This window comes from Chionomys nivalis, chromosome 25 (assembly GCF_950005125.1).
Source record: "Chionomys nivalis chromosome 25, mChiNiv1.1, whole genome shotgun sequence".
NCBI lineage: Eukaryota > Metazoa > Chordata > Mammalia > Rodentia > Cricetidae > Chionomys > Chionomys nivalis.
The window spans coordinates 35184492-35210879 of NC_080110.1; the positions used below are offsets into that span (position 1 = coordinate 35184492).

General features: G+C 44.2%; 2 protein-coding genes across 2 annotated transcripts in view; both read left to right on the forward strand.

Moving 5' to 3' along the window:
- Positions 1 to 21528, forward strand: part of Xpot (exportin for tRNA) — a 43023-nt gene extending 21495 nt beyond the window's left edge. Inside the window, exons 16-25 of the mRNA XM_057757905.1 lie at positions 596 to 665; positions 1375 to 1613; positions 2479 to 2764; positions 4943 to 5132; positions 6184 to 6300; positions 6567 to 6682; positions 8398 to 8445; positions 13592 to 13663; positions 16583 to 16639; positions 18863 to 21528. Coding sequence (XP_057613888.1) covers positions 596 to 665; positions 1375 to 1613; positions 2479 to 2764; positions 4943 to 5132; positions 6184 to 6300; positions 6567 to 6682; positions 8398 to 8445; positions 13592 to 13663; positions 16583 to 16639; positions 18863 to 18889 — 1222 coding nt within the window. The 3' untranslated portion in view covers positions 18890 to 21528. The remainder of the gene's footprint in view (positions 1 to 595; positions 666 to 1374; positions 1614 to 2478; positions 2765 to 4942; positions 5133 to 6183; positions 6301 to 6566; positions 6683 to 8397; positions 8446 to 13591; positions 13664 to 16582; positions 16640 to 18862) is intronic.
- Positions 21529 to 22391: 863 nt separating this feature from the next.
- Positions 22392 to 26388, forward strand: part of Tbk1 (TANK binding kinase 1) — a 41871-nt gene continuing 37874 nt past the window's right edge. The window contains exons 1-2 of the mRNA XM_057757906.1: positions 22392 to 22520; positions 25127 to 25242. Coding sequence (XP_057613889.1) covers positions 25156 to 25242 — 87 coding nt within the window. The 5' untranslated portion in view covers positions 22392 to 22520; positions 25127 to 25155. The remainder of the gene's footprint in view (positions 22521 to 25126; positions 25243 to 26388) is intronic.

Below are 26388 nucleotides of genomic sequence, written 5' to 3' on the forward strand. Positions count from 1 at the left end.
GAAGGGGCTCCTCCTGCACGGGCTTCTTTCCCTGCTGACGGACCAATTACTGTAGTCAGCCTTGTTTGCATATTTTTATGTGACTTCATGTATTGGTATATTGTTTTATAGGTTCTATGCATTGAGTGTGTGATGTATGAGGGATACAGCCTTCCCACTATGGGATCAAGGTATCACCCTCAAGCCATCATGTTTGCAAGGCACATGCATTTAATTGCTGTGCCATCTCCCTAGGCTAGCGTTTTTGTTTATTTGCTTGGTCACGGAGAGTCTCTGTCTACCTACTACATACTGGGAGTATAGGCTTGCAACGTGATGCCCATCTTGCATGTACATTTTTAACCTAATCTGCTATCTGTAGTACCTTTGTAAGTACTTTTTTTTTTTAATGTGAAAAGTACTTAAGTAGGCATTCTCTTGGCAATACTTCACTACAGAGCAGGTGAACTTTTTAAATTGCTCATATGCTAATTTTAGTAATCAGATTGGCTAACATAAAACTGAGCCATGGTCCCTTCTCTTTTAAAAGGAGGGTTGATAATTTAGCAGCTCGTGAGCACATTACTTACCTTGTTTTCTTCTTGATTTCATTCAGTAAACAAATGAACCCTTTCATTGAGGATATTTTGAATAGAATACAAGATCTATTAACCCTTTCTCCACCTGTAAGTATCTTCTGGATGTCTTCCCAGATATCAACAATACCTATGCCTCTCGGGCCCCACTTGTTCTTAACTAGTGTGTGGGGGGGTGCGTGTGCACAGTTTATTTGGATCTGTTCACCAAGGTTGTTTTGATGACAAGCATATCAGTAATGGAAGGACTTTACAGTGTGGAGTATGTTTTGATTTCTCTGTGGTGTTAAGTGTAGCTGAAATTAATGGAAGAGAAGAAATTCACCTTGTAGATTGGTCTGTGATGACGTCGTACTTGCCATTGCCAGGGCCACTTAACACTGAAGTCTTGTCTCAGACTGAAGTCAGTGTCACTTTACTAGAAGGACTTAAGTTGAGATAGTTTATAAGTACATTTTGATATACATGTATATTTTGTTTTGGGGGGTTGGTTTGTGTGTATATGTGTGTGTGTGTGTGTGTGTACACATATTTTTTGAAACAAGGCTTTTCTGTGTAACAAGCCCTGGCTGACCTGGAACTCACATTGTAGAGCAGGCTGACCTTGAGGTCCTCCTGCCTCTGCCTCCCCTGCACTGGGATTAAAGGCATGTGCCACCACCATCTATCTTTATGAATGCTTGGTATATGATCCAGTGTGGTAGATTATATTTCCTATCTCTCTTGTGCTTATTCTTTATTAAGTTAAATGAGAGGCACTAAAATGTAAACATGCAGATAAGACAAAATTCCCTTCCAGGAGAATGGTTACCAGCCCTTGCTGAGCAGTGACGACCAACTCTTCATTTACGAAGCAGCCGGTGCACTGATTGTTAGCAGTGACTACCCAGCAGAGAACAAGCGGGCCTTGATGAAGGACCTCTTGACGCCGCTGATGGAGAGGTTCAAGGTCCTCTTGGAAAAACTGATGATGGCGCAAGATGAAGAGAGGCAAGCATCTCTTGCAGATAGTCTCAGCCATGCAGTGGGATTTGCCAGGTGAGCCCAAACGCAATTAAAATTAAAAAATGTGTGTCTGCGTAGGCAGAGCCTCTGCTGTGGGTCTTTTTAGCATGGACACACTAAACTGTTTTCGAAGCTGAATTCCTCTGGTTGTCTAAACCCTTGTCTCTCCAGTAAGTTAAGCTGTAGCTAGCAAAGAGGCTAGGTCATTTGCTAGCTGTGTGTTTACCAGGAAGACTGTCACTAACACACCTGCTTCTGACTTCAGTGTAAATCAATCTTGTCTTTCAGGAGGTTAGCCCAAGTTTCTCTGTAAAATAGCATATCGCGACATTGTGGTTTAGTATTGGTCCCCTCGAGAGAAGGTCCTGAGACCGCTTGGATGTTACACTGTGTCCCAAAGACCACCAAGCAGCCATTTACTTCTTCCCTGTATTGAAATGATTGAAATGATTGCTAATAAAGTTATACCGCAGAGTTGTTCTACGCCAGATACTTCAGTGCAGGAGCCAGGCCTCGGGTGATAGGAATCACCTGACTGTGAATGGAGGGGTTAGGTTGGTTCCTAAATTTAGTGAGTACTGCATACAGATTACCTAATGGCTTAGTCATAGTAAATACATTTTTTTCCCGAAGATATCTGGATTTTAGAGAAGCAGATAGACTCAAATTGTGTTAACTACTTCTTACTTTTTTAATGTATTTCACATTTGTTCTGTGATGACATCTGAAAGCATCATTTTCCCATAGCCATTAACTAAGGAGGGAAGTTAATATTGATGTAGGAAATAATCAATGCCTTAGTGTTTGTTGACAATTTGCCATCTGTTGTGCATTGTATTTTTAATACTCTGAAGTTTAAAGAAAACTAAATTTGACTGTCTGGGTTTTGGTCACATAGTCGAACCAGCAAGGCTTTCAGCAACAAGCAGACTGTGAAGCAGTGTGGCTGCTCCGAGGTTTACCTGGACTGTCTCCAGACGTTCTTGCCGGCCCTCAGCTGCCCTTTACAGAAGGACACTCTGAGGAGCGGGGTTCGCACTTTCCTTCATCGCATGATCATTTGCCTGGAGGAGGAGGTTCTTCCGTTCATCCCGTCTGCCTCAGAACACATGCTCAAAGACTGTGAAGCAAAAGACCTCCAGGAATTCATTCCACTCATCAACCAGATTACGGCCAAGTTCAAGGTACCGCAAACCCTGAGCGTCCTAAGACTCTGGTGACGGACGCATCCTCTGCAGACCTAAACTAGACGTGCGCATCTGAGTGTGGTGGAGGTGGGGTTGGCCTCCACCACATTTCACAGTATTTGTTAATACACGGTCTGTCACTAAGCTTGGAGCTCATTGATAGGGTTGCCTAGCTGTCTCGTAGGCCCTGGTGGGCCTCCCCATTTTCGGTGCACACAGCCATTCCCAGCTCTCATTACAGGAGACTGGGATTCAGACTCAGGTCCTCAACTGTGTGTAGGAAGTTCTTTGCAGGCCAAGCCCTCCTCAGCCCCACCTTTGCCTTGTAAATGACCCTGAGTTACCCGGTCACTTTGGTCATGGAGTGTCTAACATTCTGAATAGTCGACTGTCTGCCCCACAGGTAAGGCGAGGGAGATTTCTAAGTTGAAAAAAGTAATTTTTTTGTGTGTATGAGTGTGTTGCCTGCATGCACGTAAGTGCACCATGTGCATGACTGGTGTCTAAAGGATCACCAGGAACTGGAGGTACAGGACATGGAGTTGACATGCCTCCATGTGGGTGCTGGGAAAAGGACCTAGGTCCTTTGCAAAAGCAGCAAGATGGCTTAATCACTAAGCCACCTCCACGGCCCCCAAGTAGATGTTTTAATAAAAACATTAATCACTGTAGTGGGAGAAAAGTACCAGGAAAAGCAGGTGAACCTGGTGCTGAGTTCTGGCTGTGAACACGTGGCACTGGAACAAGAAAGAGTCTAGAAGTGATCCAAGGAATTAAAATAGGCATGAACTGGTTAGGGAGAAAGGCCAACATTTGCACAAGGCTTTCTGAGTTCAAACTCTGCCCTGAATGGTTTTGGATGTTGCTTTATATTCCTCATTTTATGTATTTTTATATGGTAAAAATTCTGCCTTACAAAAGAGGAAACTGGGGCCTAGATAGGTTAAGGAACTTAACTAATGGAAGTTACATATATTAGTTTAATTACAAAAGTAAGGCTTTGAGGTTTTTTTAGAATTTTTTCCCTTAGAAACTTAAATCTTAAAATATTTCTTGGCCGCCGGGCGATGGTGGCGCACGCCTTTAATCCCAGCACTCGGGAGGCAGAGGCAGGCGGATCTCTGGGAGTTCGAGACCAGCCTGGTCTACAGAGTTAGTTCCAGGACAGGCTCCAAAACCACAGAGAAACCCTGTCTCGAAAAAACCAAAAAAAAAAAAAAAAAAAAAAAATATTTCTTGGCCAACTTTGATCATGATCACTTGTTATTTTATTTCAATTTTTTTTTTTTCATTTTTCATGGATGCACATGCATGCCAAAGCATGGAGATCAGTTTTTTCTTTCCATCTTTTCATGGTTTCTGGGGGCTGAACGCAGGTCACCAGGCTTACACAGTAAGTAACTTTACCTGCTTAACCATCTTGCTGACCCACAAACAAAATTCTAAGATACAAGTTGAATTTTTTTGGTTTTTGGAGACAGGGTTTCTCTGTGTTAGCTTTGTAGCCTGTCCTGGAACTTGCTCTATAGACCAAGCTGGCCTTGAACTCAGAGATCCACCTGCCTCTGCCTCCCAAGTGCTTGGATTAAAGACAAGCCACAGCCAAGCAAGTTGAACTTCTTAAGATTCACTTTTATGTGTATGGTGTGTGGCCGGAACACGTGCTGTGCACCATGTGCATGCATTGCCTGGAGAACCCAGAAGAGGGCATCAGAGTCCTTGGAACAGAAGTTACTGATGGTTGCATTGCCATGTGGATGCTGGGAACGGAATCCAGGTCCTCTAGAAGAGCAGCCAGTGCTCTTAACCCCTGGGCCATCTCTTCAGCCCCATGCATGTTGAATTTAATCTTGAGTCCTTGGGTAGTGTATCTGTTTTAAATTTGTTAGGTTGTGCCGGGCGGTGGTGGTGCAGGCCTTTAATCCCAGCACTTGGGAGGCAGAGGCAGGCGGATCTCTGTGAGTTCAAGACCAGCCTGGTTTACAAGAGCTAGTTCCAGGACAGGCTCCAAAACCACAGAGAAACCCTGTCTCGAAAAAAAAAAAAATTTGCTGGGTTGTAAATTCCCTCCCTAGAGAGCACGGAAAGACTTTTTAACACACTCCTTCTGAAGCCTCACGGTACTGTTTTTCATCACTTCCAGGGTGCAGTAACAGATATTCTTTTTTTTTTCAGATTCAGGTGTCCCCATTTTTACAGCAGATGTTCATGCCCCTGCTTCATGCCATTTTTGAAGTGCTGCTACGACCAGCAGAAGACAACGACCAGTCAGCTGCGCTGGAGAAGCAGATGCTGAGGAGGAGTTACTTCGCCTTCCTGCAAACAGTCACTGGCAGCGGAATGAGCGAAGTGATCGCCAATCAAGGTAGGGATGTACGCCATGCCTCATGTGTCTGTTGAAGTCCCTGTCACAGTTGTACGCCCTGTGGTCAACGTGAGTGGAAGTAAACACCGAACTATGAGGGTGTGGTCTGGTGGCCCTGTGATTGTCCAGCACTTTAGAAATGAGTTACATGCATGTAAAGCACCTTAAAAGTAGTTTGTATTCAGTTTCTCTTGAATTGCTAGTGAGCAGTGTAGTGAGCATGTATCAGAATTGCCTGACAGTTGAGTCTTCCTGACTAGTTGGCCATCTTATAATTGAAAGTAGAACTAGCCAACCATAGTGGTTGTTATTGCACTTATCTGGGGGACTGCGGCAGGACAGTGAAGTGCAAAGCCTACCTGACTGCACAGTATCGGGGCCAGCCTCAGCAACTAGAGCCCTTTTCTTTACAAGGGAAGAGGGGTAACCTGGGCATAGTGAGTGTCTTCGCTACTCTATTGCTATGATGAGACACCATGGCAAAGACAACTTAAAAGACCTTATTGTTGCTTACAGTTTTGAAGGGTAAGTCCATGGCAGTCATGGCGGGGACACGACAGCAGGCACGGTGCTGGAGAGCTGCTGAGAGAACAGGCACAAGGCAGAGAGAGCTGACTGAGAATACTGGGGGCTTTGGAAGCCTCAAACCCAACCAGTGACACCCTTCTACCAACGAGGCCACGCTTCCTAATCCTTCCTAAACAGTCCACCAGCTGGGGATCAGGCTTTCAAATATATGAGTCTAGGGGTCCATTCTCATTCCAACCACCACACAGACCTTTAATTCCAGTATTGGTGTGGAAAAGGCAGGCAGACATCTGTGAGTTTGAGGACAGCCTGGTCTATTCAGCAAGGTTCAAGATAAATAAATGGATGAATAAATAATTCAGAGCAGGATATTAAAGGAGTCCTCGGTGCTTAGGTGGTTGGTTAATAAAAGAGGTGAAGACATTTTATCAATGCTGTAATGTGCTTTGATGTGGTGTGTATTTTGAAACACGTGCTTCGGGTTGTTTTTTCTTTTGCAGTTAAAGTCTCTCTTTTCTTCCAGGTGCAGAGAATGTAGAACGTGTGCTGGTTACTGTTATCCAAGGAGCCGTTGAGTATCCAGATCCAATTGCACAGAAGACATGTTTTATCATTCTCTCAAAGCTGGTGGAGCTCTGGGGTGAGATGAAGTTTTGTTTTCATTTTGTTGAGATTTTATCCTGACCTCCTCCACCCCCAGACTAGGACTCGACTTTATCCTGACCTCCTCCCCCCCAGACTAGGACTAGACTTTATCCTGACCTCCTCCACCCCCAGACTAGGACTAGACTTTATCCTGACCTCCTCCACCCCCAGACTAGGACTCGAACCCAAGGCCTCTTTTCCTTTACGTGGACTGATTGACTTTCTTTTTAACCAAGGTGAAAATTTGGATTCTCTTGGCAGGAGGCAAAGATGGACCAGTGGGATTTGCTGACTTTGTTTATAAGCACATTGTCCCTGCATGTTTCCTGGCCCCTCTGAAGCAGACCTTTGACCTGGCTGATGCGCAGACCGTGTTGGTAAGCACCTAAGTCTGTCTACCATGCACAGATCTTGTAGAAGCTTCTCTAATGACAGGTTGATTTTGCTTCATGGATTTTTTTTTTTTTGGTGGTTTTTCAAGACAGGATTTCTCTGTAGCTTTGGAGCCTGTCCTGGAACTCACTCTTCACCAGGCTGGCCTCAAACTCATAGTGATCCACCTGTCTCAGCCTCCTGAGTGCTGGGATTAAAGGCATGTGCCACCACCACACGTGTCTTTATGGATTGTTTTTATATATACATAATGACTTCAAATTAGGATTCATTGAGTTATTTGTTCTGGAGACAGAACAAGGATATCACACATTTGGTCGATCATCCCTCCTCTTTGTCGTTTCCACCTTTTCTTTGTCTTTCTCACTCTCTCCTTTCTCTCCTCTTCCCTCTTCAGTTTCTCTGTCTTTTCCTTCCTCCTCACTTGGGTTTTGCTATGTAGCCATAGCTGGCCAGGATCTCACTGTGTATACCAGACTTCCCTTAAACATGTAGCCAATCCTCATGCCTCTGCCTCCAGAGTGTTGGGATTATATGCATGTATCATCATGCCCTACTCTGAGGCTTCCCCTGTGATTAAGAGTATTAATAAACAATTTTCTTTTTGTGTGATGGGTCCCAGACCCCATTATCAGAGCACTTCATGTGAGAGTTGTCTCCTCACTTCTCATTGATTTAAAAGCCATACTTACATTAGGGCTGTGATGGAGGAAGGTCATTGGTTAAATAATAAAGAAACTGCTTGGCCTCATAGGTTAGAACAGAGGTGGATGGAGTAAACAGAACAGAATGCTGGGAGGAAGAGGGAGTGAGCTCAGATGCAGGGCAGCTCCTCTCAGAGCCAGACGCGATGCAGCCAGACGCGATGCAGCCAGACGCCAGGTCAGACATGCTGAATCTTTCCCGGTAAGTGCACCTAGTGGTGCTATGCAGATTATTAGAAATGGGCTAAATTAATACGTGAGAATTAGCCTAGAAGAGGCTAGATATAATGGGCCAGGCAGTGTTTAAAAGAATACAGTTTGTGTGTTGTTATTTCGGGGCATAAGCTAGCCAGGCAGCTGGGAGCTGGGTGGCAGGAACGCAGCCCACAGCTCCCCACAACAGAATGGCTACCCAATGTGTGGACAACTGAGTCCACAGAAAGCCTGAGAAGGCTTGGGAAAGAATAAAGCATGTCTGACCTGGCGGCTGGCTGCATCGCGTCTGGCTCTGAGAGGAGCTGCCCTGCATCTGAGCTCACTTCCTCTTCCTCCCAGCATTCTGTTCTGTTTACTCCACCCACCTATGTTCTAACCTATGAGGCCAAGCAGTTTTGTTTATTAATTAACCAATGACCTTCCTCCATCAGGGCTGCACTTTGCATTTTTTTTCTTTTTCTTTTTATGTCTATGGGTGTTTGCTTCCATGTATGTCTACATGCCATGTGCATGCCTAGTGCCTCCAGAGGCCAGAAGAGGGAGTGATCCCCTGGGACTGGAGTCACAGATGGCTGTGAGCCACTGTGTGGGTGCTGAGAATCAAACCCTGCTGGTTCTCAGGAAGAGCAGCCAGTGCTTCTACCCCAAGTCCTCCCTGCAGTCTCCAGTGGTTTGTGTTTTGCTTTCTTCTGTGCAGATTTTCCTTGCAGTAGCTTGGAGGTGGGAGGGTTTGCAATGAAGAGCTGCCCATATTAAAATCTGAAGCTTGTTTTTTGCAGGCGCTTTCTGAGTGTGCTGTGACTCTGAAAACAATTCATCTCAAACGGGTAAGGCTTACAGTCCTGCTCCTTCCCTCAGTTCCATATTTGCTCTGCTTTCAGTTGGCTCTGACTTATGCTTGAAAGCTGTGTTTTCTGAAAGGTGACTTCAGGACTGATTGTTGTGACTGTGGAAGGGACTGAATGAAAGTAGCAGTGACTGTTACTGCCTTCACATTGTGGGTCACAAGATAATTTCAGCATTCATCTTTTGTACAGCTAGATGTCTGTGCCCTGTTTGTTCTGGGCCTGTGTATAGATGTGCAGGCCAGAGGTGCCTATGGGGAGAGGGCACATTGCCTCAGGCGTACTGGACCTGGGGCTCCCTGCTGGGCTAAGCTGGCAGGGCATTCCAGGGAACCGTGGTTTCTGCCTCCTTAGCACAGGAGTTAGAAGCATCCCTCAGCATGTGGGCTTTTGTAATTAAAGTAGGTGTTGGGGTGCTTAGCCAACTGAGTTATTACTCTAGCCTTTAATGTATATATGTGTGTATGTATGTGTCTATATGTACATATGAACATATGTATATATTTGGTTCAAGATAAGGTTTCTCTGTGTAACAATCCTGGCTGTTCTAGAACTCAGTTTGTATACTGTGGCCCAAGCAATTCTTTTGCCTCAGCCTCTCACAGGTTGGGTTTACAGATAGGATTAGAGACTTCTGTTACTTGTAAATACCAGGTTCTTTCCCAGCAGTCTAATCTTATGTATAGCTTATAACTGACTTTAGGTATTTTCAGATAAATTGAATTAGTTCCCAACATTTAAAAATAAGTACCTTTTTTTCTTTTTCAAAAATTCCTATTTCCAAGTTCTCTGACCCAGCACAGACCTGCATTTCCTGAGCTGCAGTTAGCTGCAGAGTAGCCCATTCCCTGTCCCCGTAAAAGAACGAGACAGCAGCTCCTTTGCTTCTCTGAGCTTGAGTCTTTTTCTTCTGGTGGAGGACTGGCGGTTCTCAGTCCCACAGCTTGTGCCACCATGCATGCCACCTGTGCCTCCCTAGGTAGGGTCAGGGCTGCTGTTTGCAAGGAAAGGGGCGTAGGATGAATCCCCTGCTGCGGAATATTATTGAACTGTGTAAAGGTGTGTTAAGTTGTTTCTGGCTTTTGTCAGCGGTGAAAAGATGTGGTACATTTGTTTGATTAAATAAAATTAACCTGGGGTCAGGAGGCTGAGCGACAACTGACAGAAGAGGTAACAAGGGTTCTTTAGTGGGACTAAGCAGAAGGATGGCCCGTGTTTAGGGAGAGGAAGATGCCAGGGGCCACCCACACAGCCAGTCATAGAGGAAGAAGGAAAGAAAAGTATAGAGAATGAAGAAAGGTAAAAGCACAGACACAAAAGATAGATGGGATAGAAATAAGCAAGTTAAGGCCAGACATTTATAAGTAAGACTAGGCTTCCGTGTGTTTGTTTGGGAGCTGGATGCGGTCCCCAAAGAGTTTGGAAACACAGACACCCTACAATTTCCGCTACTTGTGGAGCTCAGAATCAAGGGAAAACAATGTATAAGTAATGTTCAGTAGTTTAAATAGGCATTTGAATGGGTATCTAAAATAGTAGAGGACTGAGACTGCCTAGCTGAACAGTAAGCAAGCCATAGAAAGAGGCGTAGTTTATCTGCTAGGTCTTAAGACAGATGTGCGCTGGTTGGACTGACTTTCTGGACAAAGCATGGTGTGTGAGGACAACAGATGTCCATGATGGATCTGGTGGAAGATTGGACTTAACCCTTCCCAATTATGCATATAGGTAGAAGCAATAGCTTAAAAATGCAATGGGGATAAATGTTAGAAGCTGTGTTGTTGAATTGAATGGCCGGGTGGTTGTGGTGTGGGTAGCTGGGTAGGAGAGACGGTCAGGAAACTGTTGGGAGTACGAGCAGTACATGCTTAGAACTAAATGCTGACTTTGGCATCCTCATCGTTAGTCTGTCAGAATTTATAAGATCAGGACCAAAAGAACTTTGCCTAAAGCAGCAGCAAAGAAATACCCAGAAAAAGAGGCAGCTTCAACAGGCACAGTACGTGCTGTCCTGCAGAGGACTGTGTCCCTTCACTCATGTGGGAAGGCCCTCGAGTGGGCTGTACCTCTAGCTCAAGGGATCCAGTGTCTCTAGACACACACACTCATTCAGTCACTGAAAACACACATACACATAATCAAAAATAACTTAAAAATGAGAGGGCTACCTGTGAGTTTCACCACAGTTAGGTTGTTGTGAAAGGTAAGGGCAGAGTCATGACGGGAGATACTTGAGAGTTAGGACAAGGGATGAGAAGCAGTGTAAAATGGTGATCTGAAGCAGTGCTTTCAGTCCAAATTAGTAAAAGTCCTAATTCAAACAGTTTTGCTTGGTTCTGCTTCCTGGTTTTGTGGCGAGAGGACTTCTTTTTTGGATTCAGTCTATTTGGTGTTCTGCAAGCTTCTTGTATCTTCATAGGCATATCTTTCTTTAGGTAGGGAAAGGTTTTCTTCTATGATTTTGTTAAAGTTTCTGTGCCTTTGAGTTGAACTTCTTCTGTACCTATTATTCTTAGATTGGGTCTTTTCATGGTGTCCCATATTTCCTGGATATTTTGGGTTAAGCTTTTGTTAGATTTAATGTTTTCTTTAACTGATGAGTCTATTTCCTCTGTTGTATCTTCAGCGCTTGAGATTCTCTCTTCCATTTCTTGTATTCTGCTCTTCATGCTTGCGTTTGTGGTTCCTGATCTTTTTCTCATGATTTCTGTTTCTATAATTCCTTCGGCTTGTGTTTTCTTTATTGTTTCTATTTCAGTTTTGAAGTCCTGAATAGTTTCTTTTATATGTTTGATTTCTTTTTCTTGGTTTTCTTTAAGTGATTTGCTGATACCTTCCAATTCTTTGTCTTTCCCTCAGTCTATTTAAGGGAATTTCTCTTTTCATCTTTAAGAATTTCAAACATTCTTTTGAAGTTATTTTTTAGGCCATTTTCTTCTGGTTCATCCATATTTGGTTGTTCAGGTCTTGCTGTTGTAGGGTCTTTAGGTTTTACTGGCGTTGTGTTGCTCTTTGTGATGTAGTATGTGATCTTACCTTGTCTACTCATCTTTTCCTCTAATAGGTGTGGTTGGGGCTGTCTGAGATTCTGTTAAATAATCTTCTAGGTGCCAGTGAATCCAAAGCTCAGATGGTTGTTCCTCGTGGTACAGTGTCACAGTTCTAGTTACCCTGTTGGTTACTCCTGTTCCTGGAGATAGCTCAGCGTTCCTGTGCCTTGCTCTGCTTCTTGCAGTTTGCCGTCTCAGGTCTACTTTGGCCTAGGTTGCTGGCTTTGCCCTGATTCTGTAAATCCTGTCTGGATCCCCTCCTGCAGAAGTCCCTGGCTTCTGCTCCTGGTGGAGCTTGCTTCCTCAGGCCCTCTCTGTCCTAGGTAGCTGGTTCTGAGCCTCTCCTGTGGAATTTGTTGCCCAAGATGGAGTTCCTTGCCTTGGGGCAGATGTGGCCTACTGGCTTTGATCTGTATCTGTAAATCCTGTCTGGATTCCCTCCTGCAGAAGTCCCTGGTTTGGAGTTGGGCCTGGAAAGGTTTCTGGCTCTGGTCTACTGCCTTGGAGGTCCCAGGCTCAGTGTGCCGAGACCCACAGAGGACCTGCTTACTCCCTCAGAGGTCCCAGACTCACACTCAGACCCGCAGAGGTTCCAGGTTCCTGCGTATTCCCTTTGATGTCCCAGACCAATGCCCGGACACCTGTTTCTGGTTTTGAATATTAGAATACAATCTACTTTCCCAGACACCCTTGTTTTGTGTTTTAAAAAGAAGTTAATTTATTTCTCTCTTTCTCTTCCTCTCTCTCTCTCTCACTCTCTCTCTCTCTCTCTCTCTCTCTCTCTGTCTCTCTTGCGCACGCACAACAACACAGGCGTATGGGAATGGCAGTCAGTGTGTTGGAAATAAGCAGGATGGTAGACTAAGGGAAAGGTGAGAACCAGTGTAGTGTTCATTCCCCACAGCTGACAGATTCTCTCTGGGGGGCCAGGAAGTTGAGACCTGGCCCATTTAGGTCAAGGGCCAGGAGTCAGAGCAGACAGGAAAGGAGAAGGACTGGTAGTAGTAAGCAGAAGAAAGGACAGTGGAGGGAAGCGGCCTCACCCCTCAGCAGGCTGGCACCATACTCAGAGCAGTTCTCACGCTTGAGCCTCCACCATCAATTTACTAAAGCCCTTAAAAGTTATTAAATGCAGGCCAGGAAAGATGGCTCAGCCATCGGACACAAGGACCTGTGTTTAGGTCTTCGGCACCCACAAAATAACCAGGAGTGGCGACGCACATCTGTAATCTCGTTGCTGGGGCGGGGGTGGGGGATGTAGACAGGTGAATCACCCCTGGAGTTTACTCCCAAATTGGCCAACTCCAGATTTGATGAGCAACCCTGTCTGAGAAATAAGGCAGAGAGCCAGCACCAACCTCTGGCCTCCAAGTGGTCACGTACAAGTTATCAAAAGACAGGAAATCAATTGCACTTCTTTTCCTAAGTGTTGGATTTGTTCAATATTTTTTATGGCTTAATCTTAAAAATACATCACTAGGGGGAAGCGATTTTCAAAGTGTCTCCTGGATTCCTTGGTTGTAGTTGGAACCAGAGATTGGTGGGGTCCTCTTGCTCCACTGAGTTTACCAAGGCTGACTTCAGAAGGTTCACGTGTGGGTGTGCTAGGAAACGGTCACCTGACAGCAGTGGCTTCCTCTTCCCTACTGTGTTGGGGAGGAAAGTGAACTGCACTGCTTTTAGAACATCAGTTTTTTCTGGCACCACCTCAGCCTCCCCTCCATGATCTATATTCTGTTCACTGGCAGATTGATAGTATCACCCTTTGCTGTGGTTCTTCAGTGCTCAGATGTGTCTGTAGACACAATCTTTGTTGTATATTATGTATTACATAATATATTGTTTGTATATAATGTGCACAGATATTTTTATGGGTCATCAAATCTATCCAGTAACTTAATTTTTCAGATGGAGAACTGGGGACTTAGAGCAGTTAGTTTAAGTTGGCATAGAGCCAGGTTTCAAAGAAAGTCTGATCTAGAGCCTGTGTTCTTTCCCTAATACTGTACTGCCTTTGTGTGGGAGTGCTGATCTAATCTCTTCGTGTTATTAGTGCCCAGTTGTCTTTTCATCTGCAGGGCCCTGAATGTGTGCAGTACCTTCAACAAGAGTACCTGCCCTCCTTACAGGTCGCTCCAGAAATAATTCAGGTAGGAGCTCTCCTAGCAGATTTCACTGGGAATTTTATTAAATAAATGTGAGTGTATACTTCGAATCTAAATTTTAATTCAAAAAAGTTAGCTGGGCAGTTATGGCGCATGCCTTTAATCCCAGCACTCAGGGCAGAGGCAGGCAAATCTCTGCGAGTTCGAGGCCAGCCTGGTTTACAAGAGCTAGTTCCAGGGCAGATAGGGCTGTTACACAGAGAAACCCTATCTCCATAAACAAAACAAAACAAAACAAGCCAATTAGCATTTAATTTATTTTGTTGACAGTAGCCTAGAGTCTAAAGTAATCCATGATGTTGAATGAGAACAATTTTATGTTTTCATTCTCACTGATCTCCAATACAATTTAACTTCCTACAGTTCAGTAAGTGACAGGCCACAATAATAGTAACATTGTCTGTAACCACACCTAATAGAAAGCACATTTGTATTTCCATGTGTGCATGTATGTGCAGAGCTGGAGACAAGCTCAGGTGCCATCCTCAGGAGTACCGTCCACCTCCCCTGAGGCATCTGTTTCGGGCCTCTGGATCAACAGCTGAGCTAGAGTGACTGGTCCACAAGCCCAGGTGTCCTGCTGCCGCCACTCCCACAGTGCTGGGGTTACAGGGACATGCCACCATTGGGTTCTGAGGTTCAGTCTCTGGTGCTTCCCAGCTAAGGAATCCCCCAACCTGATGTCACGTATATTTTCATGGTATATTTTCATGGAAATACTTAGAAATAATTATTTGTGGGCCGGGCAGTCATAGTGCACACCCTTAATCCCAGCACTTGGGAGGCAGAGGCAGGAGGATCTCTGTGAGTTCAAGGCCAGCCCAGTCTACAAAGCAAGTTCCAGGACAGCTAAGACTTTTACACAGAGAAACCCTGTCTCGAAAAATGGGGGGAAAGGGAAATATTTGTGTATGTCTCTATTTTGAAATTATGAATATTTGAGTAGTGCTGCTTATTTTGTTACCTAGGAAGATACCAAGTTTTGTTAAAACCCGAGTTCATGGGGCTCGGTGTAGCTCACAACCACCTGTAAGTCCAGTTCCAGGGGCTCCAGTGCCCTCTTCTAGACTCTTAAGGGCTTGGGGTGCACATAAACTCATGCAAGCCCATATACATAAGAACAAATAGAGCCTTTTAAAAACCAAAGCTCATTACGGTTCCTTTCTTTTCCAATTCTGAAGTATTGTGTGCTTTTGAGGGTGGGAGGAGTGTCCATGCAGGCAAGGTCGCCCTGCATGCAGTTCTGCCACTTACGAGACCAGGGCAGGAGTCTGAATTGGAACCTGCATGGTTGATTATAAGTGAGTTCCGGCCCAGCTGGGGCTGCCGAGTGACAAGCAAACCGAAGAAGAAAGAAGACGTGCTATCGCTTGCCAGCAGTGGCCATAGCACATGAGGAAGACGTGCTATAGATTGTCAGCAGTGGCCATAGCACATGAGGAAGACGTGCTATAGATTGCCAGCAGTGGCCATAGCACATGAGGAAGACGTGCTATAGATTGTCAGCAGTGGCCATAGCACATGAGGAAGACGTGCTATAGATTGCCAGCAGTGGCCATAGCACATGAGGAAGACGTGCTATAGATTGTCAGCAGTGGCCATAGCACATGAGGAAGACGTGCTATAGATTGCCAGCAGTGGCCATAGCACATGAGGACTTTGTTCTGGCAAGCATGTACTTCAGTGGTAGCATGTTTGCTTGCCTACCATGTGCAAGACCTTGGGTTCAAAGGCAAATAAAAATGGCAAAGAGAAAAGAAAGAGGTAACAAGGAAGGGGAAAAAAACAAAAGAACTTTTGCCCAGGTTTGTGTCAAGGTTTTGTTTTGGGGGGGGGGTTTGTTGTTGTTGTTGGGTTTTTGTTTTTTGTTGTTGTTGTTTTTCAAGACAGGGTTTCTCTGTGCCTTTGGAACCTGTCCTGGAACTAGCTCTTGTAGACCGGGCTGGCCTTGAACTCACAGAAATCCACCTGCCTCTGCCTCCCGAGTGCTAGGCTTAAGGGTGTGCACCACCTCTGCCCGGCTTTGTGTGAAGTTTTTGATGTTTAAGTCTGAGGTTGTGTTTTGAGGTGGGCGGCTAGAAGGTTACTGTGTACTTTGACATTTGACAAAGTGTAACAGCACATACGTTGTTCAGCAGCTTCCCATACTTCTTGTGCAACCAATGAAGCTTTTTCAAATTTTATTTTATTGCTTTAAGACAGTGCATGGAGTGTACCTACTGTGTAGTATTGTTAATTAAAGAATAGTGTTGTGTTTATACAGCATTAGATAGGCCTCTAGAAAATTAATTTTACATCATCTAGATTTGTTTTTTGTCTTTTGATTTTGATGTATTACAGCTCATGAAAATCAAGTCAAACCAGTTCTCACTACCAAAGGTTACATAAGGGATTTTCAAATATTACACCCAGACAAGTTGCTCTTTCATTTTCTCTGAGTCATCAGGGCAAAAGAAATCAAAACCAGTGTATTATCTCAGACTTGGTAGGTTGGTCACCAGCAAACGAAACAGCCAAACCCCTACAGTAGTAAGACTCACCAAATCAGAAAGCCGAATGGCAGCTGTGGGGCCAGAAAGAAAGTGTTGAGTGGGGACAGGCATCCATTTCTCCAGGGTGAGAAGACCTGTGAGGTCTGCCGCATGCAGGTCTGCACCGTACTGTGCATGGTAAAGCTGTGTTTATTACCCACAGTTTAAAACAAAAGCATATTATGAATTAATTAATAATTTGAATTGTACCTACTGTATAGTATTGTTAAAGAATAATATTGTGTTTATACAGCATTAGCTAGGTCTCTAGAAAATTTATTGAACTATATCATATATCATATTGAATTATATCATAGCTTGAATTAAAGAGATTTTCCTATTTCTCTTCCCTTTCTTTCCCTGCCTCCCCCAGGAGTTCTGTCAAGCACTTCAGCAGCCTGATGCTAAAGTTTTTAAAAATTACCTAAAGGTGGGTATTTGGGGAATGTCCCTGTCTTTACTCAGTGAGGTGACGTTAGAGGGTACATAGTCTGGCAAACTCACTCACCTTGGCATCTCTTTGTCCTAAGAAGATGGAATTGCAGAAGTTTTTGTGACTCTCCTTTGAGCTAAACTGTTGGAAAAAAAGATATTTGAAATGAGATATTTGCACTAATTGTCTAAATATCCTGAACATATTGGTATGCAAATGCCAGAGTTTGGGTTTTCTTGTTGTTTTATACTTTTATGATGTAATTAAATGGGTACTAGGGGATGGGAAGAACAAGAAATTTTGAGAGACACTTTCATATTAAATTGAAAGGACCTAAAAATACAAAAGCAGATGTATAAATTATTTAATTTCATTTTGAAACATTTGAATGTATAGCAAACAAAAGATACCCCTTGGATTTAACCAACAAGGCTGTTTTTTACATTCAAAAGTATTAAATATTATAAGTAAATAAAATTAAACACCTCAGTTGGTACCGCATACCAGTGATCCCTGCACTTGGAAGATGGAGGCAGGAGGATAACAATGGTCAGCCTCTGCTACCTAGTGAGACCCTGCCAAATAGAACACTTGGAGATTCCTTCCTCATACTTAAGACTGTACCAGCACAGATGACTTTTCCCTGCCCAAGGGGCTCAGTCACAGTCTGCTAGAGCCAGAACTGTTTCTCCTTTGTAGCAAAGCCCTGTATACTACATTTCTGGCTAACAAGTTACAAGTGAGTGGCTCCCTGGCTCAAGTTAGTAGAATTCTTAAATCGAGAGCTGGAGATACAGGTCAGTGGTGGAACACTTGCCTAACATGTACAAGACCCTGGGTAAAATTTCTAACATCAAAAAAACATAACATAAACTAAAGAGAATTTATGTCAAAAGCATTTGCTATCCTTTTTGATTCTGACATCATCCCTTGTCAGTTATCAGCATAAAGGGATTTTTTTTAAATTTTCTTTTTGAGAGGAAAAAGGAAAGTGCCTGTGAAAATGACTGGATCTGACTTGGGTTGGTAGCAGGAAGTCCTGGAGCCCCGTGGAAGGCTTGTGCTTGGGTGCGTTGGTTCTTATGCACTGCGCTGGCAGGCTGACTCGGCTTCTCAGTGGCAGAGAGCAGTGTCTCGGTGCTAGCATTTTCTTCTGACTGGAAACAGTCTCTGTGTCCTTTCTCCTTATGATTCCTCCCTGCTCTTTTGGATGGCTTCTGCTATCTCAGTATTCCTTCCCTTGGTATAGCTTGGCTGATCTATCAAGTCTTTCTTCGTCCAGTGTTCTTACTGGAAATGCTGTTTCCTAAGACAAGTTCATGCTTCTTATCTGTGGTTTCTGTTCTTTCCATGTTCTGATGGCAGACCATGTTTCTATTTCTCTTGTTAGAATCATCTTTGCTGTGCTCAGCTTACCTTTTACCATGCTCTGTTCTGGCCATTCTGGTGACGTGACAGATAGCATTGGCCAAAGGTTCATCCCAGCTTACAGGTCACAGTCCTCATGAGCGTGCTCCGGGCAGGAACTTGAAGCCGCAACCACCTAAGAGCACTGCTTGCTGGCTCGTCACACGCTAAAAGTAGCTAGTTTTCTTACACAGTCCAAGGCCGCCTACTAAGGGAATGGTGTTGCCCACAGTTGGCTGATCCAGCCTCTTTTAATTAACAGTCAAGACACTGTCCCACAGGCCAGATTGATGTGGGAAGTTCCTCAATCGAGACTCCTTCGCTGGGGGCCCAAGGCTATGTCATCTTGACAGTAAAAGCTAAGACAGTCTTCTTGGAAGGCTTCCTTCTGCTCATTCAGGGTCGTTCTTAGCGCTTTTTGGTTTTGGTTTATTTTGAGACAGGATCTCTCTTATGTAGCCCAGGCTGGCTTGGAATTCACTGTCTCTTGCTTTGGCCTCCCAACTCTTGGGACTTTTAGGTGTGAGTTACTGTGCCCACCCTTTCTCGCACCTAACTTGTCAGGTGAACCCAGACATCTAGGTCTTAGGAATACGAAGTCTTTTAAGGCTTAAGATTTCTGTCTTATCTTTGACTTTTTTCTTCCTTAAATTTAACTTTCCACTGTTAATTTTACCAGTAAATAAAAAGCTGCCAAAACCTATATCCTGTTGCTCATAGGAGTGTTGTTTGTTGCCAAGGGGGGACTGGCGTTCAGAGGCCGGAAAGAGCTATCTTGTCTGACACTTGTACCGTTTCAACGCTGTTTTACAGGTGTTCTTCCAGAGAGCAAAGCCCTGAGGACTGGATTTCCCTGTCCTGTGCCATGGCCAGGAGTTCCAGCTCATAATTTATAAAGAAGCAGTTTTGTGTGCCATTCACATTCGTCTTTTAACATCGTTTTGAGCGTATTGCTGTGATGTGGGACTTTATGTAAATGGGTGTAATTTTTCCCTAAATGCAGGTATGTGGCAATTGCCTGCATGCCAGTTTAAACTGTTTATAAGACATAGCTTTATCCTAGTACCTTAACTTTTTCTTTATATGAAACTCTAAAGTTCTTTATAAAAAAAACTATAGCAGTGGGAAACTGACTCTAACAATTGAATGTAAAGTTGGAAATGTTCAGTTTTATGTGTGCAGACACAAACTATGGGGTAACAATCAAAACGTAATTTTTTTCTGTAGATAGCCATTACATTTCTTTAAACTGTCTCAGTGCCAGTGGGTGTTCTATAAGAGAATGGGTTCCTAAACTAGTTCACTTAAAAGTAGGTGCTGGTGTTACACATTTTTTATAAAAAATAAATTTTGCATAGTGAAATATACCAAGTCTTTTCCAGAATTATTATAAATAGCCTCATTTTCCCAGCATAATCACTCTGATTTCCCACCTAAAGGTTTGCAGACATGAATGTGGATGCCTTATTTCATTGACTGTATCCTTAAAGGTCACTCGACGGGAGTCTGTTAAGTTAGTCTTTTAAATGCACTAGAAACAGGCTCTGTGAATCTATGATAGGATTATAAATCCCAGTGTTTTTCTATGATATTAGGTATTCATAGAGCATAATAAGTACACTTGGATTTTTGTTTGTTTTTGCCTTGAGACAGGGTCTCGCTATATAGACCAGACTGGCTTCAAATTCAGAGATCGCCTGTCTCTGCCTCCTAGCTGCTGGGATTAAAGGTGAGCGCCACCAGGTCTGACCACTTGTGTGCTTGATTACTCCAAGTCCTGCTGTGTGCTGCGAGAGGAGGGGGCTGGGGCAGGGGCAGGACTGCAGTAGCCTAGCCGCAGACACTGAAGGCCCAGGCCGTCCTCAGATGCATCGTGAGTTTGAGGCCGACCTGGGCCAGATGAGAACCTGCCTAAAATTGTAGAGAGGGAGTTGTGAGTGTATTTCTTAGTGGCAGAGTGCTCGCTTGAGGATCTAGTACCACAGAACGGGGAGGAGATAAAAAGATTTCAGGAGGGATTTGTGTGTTTTCTATGGATTTGTGACCATAGATTCCCTAAAATCTTTTTAAAACGTGTGAGTGTGTGTGTGTCTGTGTGTGATATTCAGTGTGTGTTCATCTGTATGGGGTGGGTGGGGGTTGATAAGAACCCTCTTTATTGAGAGCATCTTTAACTGAACCTGGAGCTGTTTAGCTAGGTTGGCTGGCCCATGAGACACAGTCCTCAGCTCCCAGCGTTTATGTGGGTGCTGGGGCAGGCCCTCATTCTCGTTCAACCATTTACCTGCTGAGCGCTTCCCCCCCCCCCCCCGATTTTACTCTAAATTGTGCACAGGAATCTTTCTGATTTAAGTCCACAAGAAATAGCATTTCCTACATTATAAAATAACGGCAGTAAAATTGACAGCTAGGAATAGTCTTTTATTAAATGATAAAAATAGATTAGTGAAGTGTATATAACACTTCAGGAAATAATGGGTTTTTAAAAATGGGAAAGTGGGCCAGGTTTGGTGGCTTATGCTTATAATCACAGCCTTTAGAGGATGCTAGGGCCAGTCTGGGCTAGAGTGAGACTTGGTTTCAAAAACAACAACAAAACAAGACAAGCAAAACTGGGGTTTTCCTGTGCACTCTGAGATGCAGTGGCATCTGTCGCAACAGTGTGATTGTGCAAGGTGTTGTAGTTAGGAGCCCTCAGAGTAGTGAAGATTTGTGTACTGTGGACTCGGGACCCACGCACCACTCACCAGTAACTGATTTTAGGACCTTGATTGAACAAGTTAAATGACTTATTCCTGCCTTGGTTTCCCCCTCAGAAATGGGGAAAATAATGGTAGCTACCTCATAACTTGTTAAGAATTCAATGAGTTAAAACATAGGTCTCAGTATTAACTTGTATTACTGTACTATTGTACATGGCTCTCTAAAGCCCTAAAATAGATTCACATGTGTTTAGACTTAAGGAATCAGAGTGTTTAAGTAAGGAACTTCATGTCAATTTAATCATGTGTAAGAATGCTCATCTTCATTCCTTGAGGTTACCGCCATGGTAGGAGACTGTTCCCGTCATTTATAAGTACCTTATTTTTGAAAGCAAGCTAGTGAATCTCATTTGTTGCAGGTGAGAAAACAGGCGAAAGACATGGGTTTTATGGTGCCTGATTTATGGTCCTGTGCCTAACCATTTGTTTCAGTCTCGATGCTTGCTAATGGGATCACAGGTGGCTTGACTTTAAGAAAGTACTATGTGGTATTTTAGTGTGTATCACTTATGTGGTAAACATGTGAAGTCCTTTGGCTTACTCATATTTCCTCCATAATTTTTGAGCTGTGGGTTTTTCTGTTGGCAGAAACTTGGATGCCCATGCTGTCAGAACTGAAATAGGTTTTAATTGTAAGCAGAAAGTGCATTTGCTGTTAGAATGATTTCATTACCTAAACTGTTTAAAATTCTAATAAAATAACTTTGTTTTTAAGAACTCATTGGGTTGGGCTTTTTTTGATCGCCATTGTGCACTTGATGAAAATGGGCCTATGGAGTTTCAGGTCAGGAGTGGGGACTTCATCCCCTTGTCTGTTCCTGGGGAAGCCTGTGCCCTTAACCGTGTGGTGTCTTCAAGGGCAACCTGGCCGCGTACAATAGGGCCCAGGCCGCACAGCTGCCAAGGCAGGCAGCACCGGTTCCGGTTCCAGGAAAAGCCATAAGCTGACACCACCCAGGGAGGGCCAGCGTGTAAAGGGAAGTACTTGATATATCAACCGTTAGATAAGATCACCAGATGTCCCGGAGCCCAGGACTCACTCCCCTTTTCCCAAGACCCCTAGACAAATGTATGTCAATCACCCCAACTTCTATGATAAGAACCTTACCCCGACTGGGCTTGGCGCGCTCTGCTCTGCTCTCATCCGCTACGTTGGGGAGACTGAGAGTCCAAGCTTAAAGGCTTTTTGCTTTCACATACGAGTGCGGACTCGTGATTTTTGGGGGACCCAACGATATGGGCGTAACACCGTCCACTGGAGTCTGCCTTGAGCAGAACCTGATCATAGGGCTGGTTTAGCGCTTTTAAGTTCGGTGTTTAAATTCTCCAGTATTACCCAAAACCAGAATGGACATTATAAACTGATACTTGCTCATGCCGCCAAGTGATGTTTAAAACACAAACCTGCCTCCCAGTCATCTACTCGGCGAAAGCCCTCAGGACCAGCATTCTACCCACCTGTCACTGGTCAGAGCGGTGCCGAGTTCCCTAGCTCCACCCGCGGGCTGAGCGCAGTCGGCACAAGGCACTGCAGCCAGCAAAGCTCGGCCGCCGCGGCCGCGTAGACCCGCAGGAGTACGCACGCGCAGGCGCGCCCCGCCCTCGCCCTCGGTCACGTGCTCCGTGGCCCGGACTGGCGAAGCCGGAAGTAGCCTGGGGCGCGAGAAGGCCCCGGAGCTGCGGGCTGTGCGCGGCGGAGACTCGGCTGGGTAAGAGGGATCGGGCAGGGTCGGTGGGGTCGGGCGGAGCGGGCTGGCGTCCCCGGGAGTCGGGGAGGCAGGCGGGTGCTGAGTCAGTGCGGGGCCGCGGCCCGGAGGGGTCCCGCAGCCTCGCGCTGCCCCGGTTCGCCCCGGCTGGGCCCTGGCGGCTGGGCAGAAGGGCTGCCCAGCCCGGAGCTGACTCCCCGCTCGCACCCTTGGCCCAGCTGACACGTTTTAAATGGACTGGCAACTGAAAAGACGTCCTCAAAGGTTGACTCACCTGAGGCTACCAGTACGAGACTTTTTTTTTTTTTTTAATGTACACAGGCAAAATTGCAAATTCCCATGTTTTCTAGTTCCTCTTTGACCTGACTTTTGGATTTATTTGCCTCATCCGTTTCCCTGGTATTTTCTGTCGGTCGTCCCAAGAGAAGGTCTCCCCAAGAACTGCCAAATGCATGATCAAAACCCGACCTTTTCCACTCTGGAGCCTCTACTATCTATCGAATAAATGGTAGACCTGAGGTAGAGTTTGGAAATCCTGGAACGTTGTCCGTACACCATGCCACCAAACCTGTTTTATCCTTGGTAACTTTCGTTTTAAACAATTAAAGGAAGTAGACTGGCGACAGCGTCAGCAATAATGTACTTGTTGAACGCCAGTTTATATGCTTGTCAAAATTCGGGGAGCCTCTGGTGGGTGTGCTGAGTCATGCATTAGTTGTGGGGGGGTTGTTGGAAGAAAGTTTGAAACCATCACTGTCATGGACCCGTCTTTGTATATTGGCATATAGAGGGCAGGTAAGCGTGCTAAGCGTATTTTCAGTTATCCACTAGATACATATAAGTACTTGATACTGTCTTTCATTTAGCTATCTGACAGCAAGATAACAACTAGGGAATGTTTTCCATACATATTTGGGCTTACCACCTCTTGAATGAAACGCAATAACTGGTAAATGCATTTATTATTTATGAAAATAGAGTCTTATTCTCTTTCTCTCTCACACACACAGGACATCCACCCAGCTAGTGAGTGCTATTCTTATTGCTTACTTTCAAATAGATTGATTGGATGGGCAATTACTTATCTAAATTATACAGGTGATAAAATTATAAAGATATCTAGTGTAGAAGAGATTGGTGAAACGTGGACTGTTGGCCATTTTTTATGTTCCTAACCATCCTTGGATGACTGGAATGTTAACTTTTGGAAATGGATGGTAAGATTTTTGTGCTCTGAACTTATAGGAGGCTTGAAGGAGTCTGACACGCCTAGTGTTGGTGCCATTTTTTTAATTGCATGGCTTTCCCATGTTAAAAGGACAAGTCACTGTTGACACTTCTTAAGACTTGGTCATATGACTGGGCATGAGTGGCCTTTAATCCCAGCACTCAGTTAGCAGAGGCAAGTGGATCTCTGTGAGTTTAAGACCAACCTGGTCTACAAGAGTTAGTTCCAGGATAGGTTCCAAAGCTACAGAGAAACCCTGTCTCAAAAATAAATAAATAAAATAAAATAAAGCCTTGGTCATATGTACTTGATATGTGGCCGCTTTTTAATGTTTTTTACATTTTATTATTGTGTGTGTTTATGCATGTTGTAGCACAGATAGTCCTTTCCTTCTGCCACATGGGTTCCAGGACTGAACTTGGATTGCCAGGGTTGGGAGCAAGCGCCTCTGCCCACTGAGCCATTTATTTTGCTAGCCCAGGAACCTATCCTTAAACAGTGGCCGAGGAGTTACTGACTTTTCAGGAATAATAAGTTTTGTTTCTCTGTAGATGAAATTTTGCATTATGGAACTATTACATAGTGATGATTGGTTTTTGTTAGTATTGTGCTAATTTCTTTTAATTTGCCTCTGAGCATTTGGGAGGTGAAGGCAGAAGGATTGCAGGTTCAAAGCCATTGTGGACTATATGAGACCCTGTGTCAATTTTTTCTTTTTTGTAAATCAATGATTAATCTTTCAGAACAGTTGGAGGAAATAAGTAGTCAATATTACTCTAATTGGCAGAGACAATATTAGATAATGAAGGGATTTTTTTTCAATTCTGAGATGCAAACTAAATTGAATATCTGAAGAAAAAAGGCCCAGCATGGAGGTGTTGGAGAGATGGCTCAGTGTTGAAGAGGGTGGGAGTTGAGCTCCGAGCACCACAGCAAGTGGGTCACAACGGCCTCTACCTGGGGTCCGACACCCTCTCACCTCCTTCAGCATCACATACACAGACCCACACACATGCACAAAAAGAGCCAGGTCTACCTGCAGTCCCATCATTCTGGAGGCCAAGGCAGAAAACCAGGCTGGGTTATATAGAGCGCTCAAAGCTAGGCTGGGTAATATGGTAAAATACTATCTCCAAAGCATACAAAAACAACTGATTGTGTGTCAGTGGTTTAAGATTGTGGGGCTTTTTTTCTATAGTGCCCACATAGTGTTTTATCCTCTAATATTGTTAGGTCCATTTTTAACACTGGACTCTTTATGCAGTTCTGCTTGGCAGTAAATAATAAATAGTCCTACTTCAGACTAGATGTGGCTGGCATTTGTTTCTTGGCTGTGTGATTTCGTTAACAGCACACATACAAATCTCTTCTTTTCCCTCAGCGTGAGGAGAAGCGCCCGAGCGAGCCGAGATGCAGAGCACGTCTAACCATCTGTGGCTTTTGTCTGATATCTTAGGCCAGGGCGCCACTGCAAATGTCTTCCGAGGAAGACATAAGGTAGGTACAGTGCTGCCCCTCTTTTCCTCACTTTGTTTTCCTCTGATCAGCATATTTATATGAAAACCTTTGGCTTTGTGATTTTGACATCTTGGAGCGGGGAGGGGATGTCTAAAGAAAAGTGATTTTTATGATTTTTGTGATTATTTAAGATTTAGTTTGTTTGGAGGCAGTGCTAGCGTTTATGCATATACAGAATGGAAGAAACTGGAAGTTGATTGGAAAGTGTTTCTGCCTTCCTACTTAACTTCCCAATGGTGGGAGAGATGGTGGGTAGGCAGATGCCACAGAATCACCCATGGGTGATTCTCATCTGCTCAACCAAGGGCTCATGCTGTCTCTAAAACAGCGTGCTACACAGTAGATTGGAGTGAAAAGAGATTGTCAACATGGAAACCAGAGTTAGTAGGCTGTGTCCTCGTGTGAGACATTCTGACCCTGGGAGAAGTGGGAGTGGGATTAAAAGGGTTCCAGCAGCAGGTCAAGACCCCAAACAACTGTACTGGAGAATAAACTAGGGATAACCACTAGAATAGTTTAAAATAAAGAAGTCGAAGATAAACGTGAAAAAGGCTGGAAAAATAATCAAGTGAGAATTTCTTTTACCGGTCAAATAATGACTGGTTTTTTTGGCACTTTGAATTTATTTGAGTCATTTTCGGAGTTGTAATTCTTATTTTCAGATAGAGGAACGCTGAACGTCTTAGTAGGGAGGACTCTTCTATTTTCCCATTATCTTTGAGACAAGCATGCGTGAATGAGAATATGGTTATAAACAGCTGTGTGGCTCATAAAGAATGAATCATAACTGGCACATGGGTGGCTTTTAGCATTTCCTCCTGACTCTGGACTGTGCAGGGGCTCTGGGTCCTTATTTAAGTTCACTTTGCTCATGCTTGGATATTTCTTTGCTAGAAGAGAGTAGCAGAGTTTAGTGTTGAAAGCAAGTCTGACCTTCTGCCCTCCTTTGTTTCAAATTACTGAACTGGTTATTTTGTGGCAGGCGCTGTGGTGGGCCTGGAGTTGTTACATTATAACTAGTGAGCAATGCCTACACATGACAAGTTTGATTTTGTATGGAAGTGCCTTTAGAGAGGATATAAGTTGGAAACTAAATGACAGTCAGTAGTGATAGTTTGGTTGACG